Source organism: Triticum aestivum, chromosome 3D, assembly GCF_018294505.1.
Source record: "Triticum aestivum cultivar Chinese Spring chromosome 3D, IWGSC CS RefSeq v2.1, whole genome shotgun sequence".
NCBI classification, from domain to species: domain Eukaryota; kingdom Viridiplantae; phylum Streptophyta; class Magnoliopsida; order Poales; family Poaceae; genus Triticum; species Triticum aestivum.
The window spans coordinates 32,089,217-32,096,179 of record NC_057802.1 but is presented as its reverse complement, the minus strand read 5'-3'; the positions used below and the strand labels follow the sequence as shown (position 1 = coordinate 32,096,179).

Sequence of the window (6,963 nt, the reverse complement as noted above, 5' to 3'; positions counted from 1 at the left end):
GAAAAATTGGCTTTTCGCAAAAACATTATAACCATAGAGCTTTTCCACCAGCCATATATGCATGTAGTGGTAGCCTTTGTTCATCATTTCTCTATGGTGTGAATTTGCCAGTACATTCCATGTGCTGACCCGTTTTCTGGGCTGCAACGTTTCATGTTGCAGGATATCTTACGACGACTAAGTGATACATTAGGGTTACGATTTCTACACTCAACTTTGCCGTTGGTGTTGATGGGAATCCACAACCTTGTTACTTCCGCTATTTGGATTGAGATAATAGTATTTACGTTATTTTATACATGTGATTTACCTCTGTTATAAATCCTCGAGTACTGTGTGTGTCAGCATACCGATCCAGGGATGACACTTAAGCACAGAGACATGATCCATTCGGGTCGGGTCGCTACACCTTGCTTGTATGAGCTATGCCTCGGGTGAGCTAGAATCCTATTGCCTGGCTGGGCATGTTTAGCTAGAGAACCAAACACACCCGAAATTGCAGCGTGTGGGCGTGGAGGCCAAAAATCAAGTTTTTTTTTTGAGGTGGGAGGTGAAAAATGAAGTAAACCCAGTTTCTTTTAGTGCTCACCCACGACCCACTAGGCCACGCACGACTCGCAAAATCACAACTGACCTCTACGCCAGAGGGAGAGCACAGCAGCCTTCCGCTTTCGCTGCAACTCCAACAACAACGCAGGCGGGCATCGCCCCATCGGCATGGCCGACGACGCCGCCGCCCACGACCCCGACGGGTTCAACAAGTGGTGGGAGACCTTCAACAATGGCGGCGCCGTGGAAGATGAGCCGATGGTGGACTCCGACTCCGATTTCGAGCAGGGCGCGGAGGAGGAGGAGGATGCGGGCGTGGTGGCGGGCGAGCGCGACCGGAAGGTGGAGCCGGACGCCCTCGCCCCCGCCGGGAGGGAGGGCAGCAGCGGCGCCGCCCGCGATTGCGACGGTAATTAAGCGGGACACTCACTTCCTTAATTAATTTGGCGGCAGCATTAATTTATTTTCCATTTTAGATCGCAGCGAACGATCACCCCTTGCTCTTTCGATTCCCGCGTCGATCATCTCGTAGAGCTTGGAGGTACGGAAATCGCGAGCAGCTTTTGATTGCTTCGCGGATAGATTGGGGAATTTTTTTGGGGTGTTCAGTCCCTATTTAGGGTTTTGTGGGGAAAACCGTTGAAACGGTCGAGTCCACAGTTTGAATCCTAATCAAGGGCCATCCAAATGTATTAAGAGAAATCAGTTCCCAGGAGCAGAGGTTGTGGTGCCACTGCATCGGACATGCGAATCTTCCTGCAATTAGTGCACACCTTGTAGAATTTAAGAATTCCACTACTATAATTAGCACTAGCTGGATTGTTTACAGACATTTTTCTTGACCTGCCATGCAGTTGATGCTATATCCATGACTATTAGATTGATTGAATTTTGAGATCTGAGTGGTCTTGCGAATGGAAATTTCAGTTGCAGAGGAGGAGATTTCTGAGGATGGCCATTTTCAGCTTGAAGGTGTGCTGCAGGGAATGAAGAGAGAAGCTGCCGCCGGACGAAATACACCGGGGGCTACTGCAGCTGAGATCCAGAACGAAGTAGGTCAAGGTATAAATTGATCATCCCTTATTGCAATTGGTACTTATAGAACACAGTATCTCTGAGATTGACTGAATTTCCTGCGGTGCATAAACGAAATGTTCAAATGCAGAGGAGTACGTTTCTGAGGATACCTATGTTGGAGGTGAGTTCCAAGCAAAGAAGAGGAAAGCAACCGTGACAGCCGGCAAACTGCAGACGGTTGGATCTGGGATCCCAAACAAAAATGCTCATGGTATAAAAAACATCATCACTAGCTCTTAGTACTCGCATATTTCAAAATACATCATCACTAGTTCTTATCATTATGACTATGAGATCGATTGGATTTTGACTCCTGAGTGGTGGTGCAAATGAAAATTGCAATTGCGGAGGAGATTTCTGAGGATAGCCATTTTCAGCGTGAAGATGGGCTGCTGGGAAGGAACAGAGAAGCAGCCGCCAAACTAAATACACCACGGGCTCCTGGAGATGAGGTCCAGAACGAAGAAGATCAAGGTATAAAGAAGTATTGCTCACCCCGTCTTGTAATTGTTACTTATAATACAAAGTATCCATATAGGCAGTTCATCATGAGTAGAATGGGTACTTTGTTATCTCTGAGATTGATTGCATTTTGAGTGGTGTGTGAATGGAATGTTCAAATGCAGAGTGGTATGTTTCCGAGGACAAGATTGGAGGCGGGCAGCAAGCAAGGAAGAGGAAAACAACAGTGGCACCCAACAAACAGCAAATGACTGGAATTAAGATCTGGAAGAAAAATGTTTATAGTATAAAAAGCATCATAACTAGCTCTTAGTACTTGCATATTTCAAAATACTCCATGCCATTTCTCGGTAATATTTTGTATCACTGCAGGTGAGTGTCTGAGAGCTGAGAATCAGATGCTGAGGCTGCAGCTTGTTCGCAAGACGAAAGAGCTTGAGGCTGAACAGATTCGGAGACTCGAGCTAGAATTGCATTTTATGAAAAAGGAGAACGAGCTTCTGAAGAAGCAGCTTGAAGAGTTGAAAGCTGAGAATGAGTACTATAAGAAGACCGTAAGCTCTTCTCTACTCGTACCAGCATGCCTCTATATTAACCTTTTCACAGGCAAATTTGCAAAAATGGTTGAATAACTAATGCCACTGTCTTGAACAACCTATAGATGTTCTGTGTATTACAAATTACTTTGAATTCTGCCTTAGCCCTTATATTCCTAGGGACATCACATGTAGTTTCGGTCGGATGCTATAAAATGTACGCGTTCAGCAAGTTCCATAGTGATATTTCTCATTGACATGTCCCAAAAAAAACGATATAGTTATCGCATCATTACAATGGAATCATTTTTAGAAGCTGCACACGACTTGTCCTGGTGGTATTCTTTCTTTTATTGCCAGTAAATCATCCATTTAGCTGTCATATGACCATACCATGTCCTCTGTTTAAAACATTTTTTTCCACTTAGAAGCACTTGTATATATTTACTGACTAGATCCTTCGTGTGTACCAGGCAAAGCCACAAAAAACCCGAAGGCTGTGCAGGTTCTGTAAGGAATATGTCGACCACGACTACCGCAACTGCCCCAAGAGACGCGCTTCCGCTTGTTCTGAAGAAGACGACGGCTCCAACTAACATCCTGTGAAGTTATGCTGTGTAGTACCTACCCGCTAGGATTTAGTTCTGTAGAATGTGCTCGTGCGGCAGTGCGCGAGCCTTTTGTTGATTTTAGTGATGCTTTTGCTATTATATTAGCTCTAGTGGCAGCTAGTTACGGCGTATCTTAGAAACAGATTTGCTGCAGAACATGAAATTTCTGCTGCACTTGATCTGTTCAGTCTCCTATGATGTTTATGTGAACTTGAAGGTCTAGTCTGATTAGTATTGAAGCTTCTGGGAAACAACTTACTAGCAGAGCAAGAGTTATTGGTTGTTCATTACTCTGTTGCCGGTAAATCCTCCATTTACCTGCCATATGAGTATGCACATTGTACGATGATTTGACCAGGTAGTCAAAAGTCTGTGCATTGTAGGACAATTATTTGACCAGACAGTCAAAGTCTGCACAAGGAGTTGTTCCTTGGCCGTCCTTCCCACACACTCAGTCAACAGCTTCTGAAAGAAGGTGCACTTTAGTTTTGGCCTGAACTTCAGCACTAAACAGGCTCATTCTGATTGACTTGACTATTCATATGGGAGTTTCTCAGGTGATAAAACTAACCCGATATTGACGACATGGAAATGACGTGTCAGGAAAAGGAATATCAAACGGAATCCAAATGGAACGAAACCTTCGCGGAGATCTTTTTTGAAACAAACACAATTCAGGAGACTTGGAGTGGAAGTCAAGGAAGCAACGAGGCAGGAGGGCGCGCCCCCCACCCTTGTGGGCCCCTCGTAGCTCCACCGACCTACTTCTTTCGCCTATATATATACTCTTACACCCTGAAAATATCAAGGGGGGCCACGAAACCACTTTTCCACCGCCGCAACCTTCTGTACCCGTGAGATCCCATCTTGGGGCCTTTTCCGGCGATCTGCCGGAGGGGGATTCGATCACGGAGGGCTTCTACATCAACACCATAGCCTCTCCGATGATATGTGAGTAGTTTACCACAGACCTTCGGGTCCATAGTTATTAGTTAGATGGCTTCTTCTCTCTCTTTGGATCTCAATACAAAGTTCTCCTCGATGTTCTTGGAGATCTATTCGATGTAATACTCTTTTGCGGTGTGTTTGCTGAGATCCGATGAATTGTGGGTTTATGAACTTAATTATCTATGAATATTATTTGGTTCTTCTCTGAATTCTTATATGCATGATTTGATATCTTTGCAAGTCTCTTCGAATTATCGGTTTAGTTTGGCCTACTAGATTGATCTTTCTTGCAATGGGAGAAGTGCCTAGCTTTGGGTTCAATCTTGCGGTGCTCGATCCCAGTGACAGAAAGGGAAATGACACGTATTGTATTGTTGCCATCGAGGATAAAAAGATGGGGTTTATATCATATTGCTTGAGTTTATTCCTCTACATCATGTCATCTTGCCTAATGCGTTACTCCGTTCTTATGAACTTAATACTCTAGATGCATGCTGGATAGCGGTCAATGTGTGCAGTAATAGTAGTAGATGCAGATAGTAGATGCAGAATAGTTTCGGTCTACTTGACACGGACGTGATGCCTATATTCATGATCATTGCCTTAGATATCATCATAACTATGCACTTTTCTATCAATTGCTCAGCAGTAATTTGTTCACCCACCGTAATATATGCTATCTTAAGAGAAGCCACTAGTGAAACCTATGGCCCCCTGGTCTATTTTACATCATATTAGTTTCCCGTCAACTAGCTATTTCTGTCGCCGTTTATTTTGCAATCTTTATTTTCCAATCTATACAACAAAAATACCAAAAATATTTATCTTATTATCTTTATCAGATCTCACTTTTGCAAGTGGCCGTGAAGGGATTGACAACCCTTTATCGCGTTGGTTGCAAGGTTCTTGATTGTTTGTGGAGGTACTAGGCGATTTGCGTGTAGTCTCCTACTGGATTGATACCTTGGTTCTCAAAAACTGAGGGAAATACTTACGCTACTTTGCTGCATCACCCTTTCCTCTTCAAGGGAAAACCAACGCATGCTCAAGAGGTAGCAGAGAGCAATAAGAACAAGAACGCCTGGCACAGTGTGTGGCACGAGAGACTGGATGAACAACATGTTAAGTACGCGGCCATGGACGCGTACACAAGCTACGAGATGTACAGGCGGATCATTGACATGAGGAACTGTCTTCTTCCTGACCCAGACGAGGGATCGAGCCACATAGCAGTGGCGGGAGCGTCACAAGAAGTAGATGACTAGGCGATCGTTTCTCCTACTTTAGAATGCATGGAATTGTTTATTGAGGTGTTTGTGAATGATCTGTATAGTCACTTATGTAATTGGATGTTTATTTCAGTTATATATATATATATAGACACACACACACACATGTTATTCTACTGTAGACAGAGCAATTCACACGGCTGATTAGCAGCAATCGTCTGTGTTATTATTGGTCTTTGCACACATTTCTGATTACGGACCTGTTTGCCGCGTATCACACACATCTTGTTCAGTTGAACCGTTTCCATTGTGTTGCCTAATCACACACAGTTCATCCCAGTGAACCGTATGATGTATATCACACATGTCTTCATCTGGCTGCCCGTTTCTTTTGTTCCTCCTCATCCCAAACAGTTAATTGAGGTTAACCATGTGCCCTGCATCGCACACGCAACTATATTTTGAATCGTGTTTGATGCATCCTTCATCGCAAACGTTTTGCACCTTTTTTGACGGTTTTTTACACCACCGTTTGCGATTATGGCATCGCACACAGTTTTGTCGAAGGGTCTCTGATCGTAGTGTCGCGTTTGGGCCATCCTGCAGTAGTGCCTGGCCAACTAGTACAGCTCATCAGAAACAGTGTTGTCACCCATGAGACGTGTTTGCAACCAACTGCCGAAAGTCCTGATGTGTTCACATATAATCCAGTCGTCACACTGCTCCGGGTGTTCGGAGCGCAGAATATTCTTGTGTTCATCGACATACTGGGTCACCAAGGTAGAATTCTGTAGAACTGTGTAGTGTGCTTGAGACCAAGAATGCCCGTCCCTACATATTATTGAATCCCCTCCTAGCGTGCATTTTCCAGTCAGTCTCCCCTCATACCGCGACTGAGGGAGACCAATCTTCTTAAGGCCAGGAATGAAGTCAACAAAAAAACCCAATGACATCCTCTGTTTGATGGCCCATGGAGATGCTTCCTTCTGGCCTAGCATGGTTACGAACATATTTCTTTAAGACTCCCATGAACCTCTCAAAGGGGAACATATTGTGTAGAAATACAGGGCCCAGAACGACAATCGCGTCGACTAGATGAACTAGGACGTGCGTCATGATATTGAAGAAGGATGGTGGGAACACTAGCTCGAAACTAACAAGACATTCCGCCACATCACTCCATAACCTTGGTAGGATTTCTGGATCGAGTACCTTCTGAGAGATTGCATTGAGGAATGCACATAGCTTCACAATGGCTAATCGGACGTTTTTTCCGGTAGAAGCCCCCTCAATGCAACTGAAGAAGTTGCGTCATAATCACATGGCAGTCATGGGACTTTAGGTTCTGCTACTTTTTCTCTGGCATATTTATTATTCTCTTTATATTCAACGAGAAGCCAGACGGGACCTTCATACTGAGCAGGCATTCAAAGAAGATTTCCTTTTTTTCTTTGGCAAGAGCGTAGCTAGCATGACCTTCATACTGCTTTGGAGGCATGCCGTCTTTTTCGTGCACACGTTGCTGGTCCTCCTGTGCCTCCGGTGTATCTT

General features: G+C 44.4%; 1 protein-coding gene across 4 annotated transcripts; it reads left to right on the top strand.

Annotated features, from left to right (window-relative positions):
* The first annotated feature begins 605 nt into the window (after nucleotides 1–605).
* LOC123073950 (uncharacterized) lies at nucleotides 606–3,674 on the top strand. Of its 4 annotated transcripts, none has more exons than XM_044496935.1 (7): nucleotides 606–958; nucleotides 1,477–1,611; nucleotides 1,715–1,837; nucleotides 2,004–2,100; nucleotides 2,253–2,372; nucleotides 2,461–2,642; nucleotides 3,098–3,674. In XM_044496935.1, exons 1-4 carry the CDS (start codon nucleotides 718–720, stop codon nucleotides 2,006–2,008), a joined length of 504 nt encoding a protein of 167 aa, XP_044352870.1. In that variant the 5' UTR covers nucleotides 606–717; the 3' UTR covers nucleotides 2,009–2,100; nucleotides 2,253–2,372; nucleotides 2,461–2,642; nucleotides 3,098–3,674. The 4 variants fall into 4 exon arrangements, with proteins under 4 accessions (XP_044352870.1, XP_044352869.1, XP_044352868.1 ...); XM_044496934.1 differs by having other exon boundaries at nucleotides 1,980–2,100; XM_044496933.1 differs by having other exon boundaries at nucleotides 1,715–2,100.
* Nucleotides 3,675–6,963: the final 3,289 nt, after the last annotated feature.

What these genes read in the sequence shown, in the direction of transcription:
- LOC123073950 (XM_044496932.1), top strand. Translation starts at nt 1,956, where the DNA reads ATGAAAATTGCAATTGCGGAGGAGATTTCTGAGGATAGCCATTTTCAG. An exon ending in CCAGAACGAAGAAGATCAAG is followed by an intron (nt 2,101 to 2,252) that starts GTATAAAGAAGT and finishes GTTCAAATGCAG; the next exon opens with AGTGGTATGTTTCCGAGGAC. An exon ending in ATGAGTACTATAAGAAGACC is followed by an intron (nt 2,643 to 3,097) that starts GTAAGCTCTTCT and finishes CGTGTGTACCAG; the next exon opens with GCAAAGCCACAAAAAACCCG.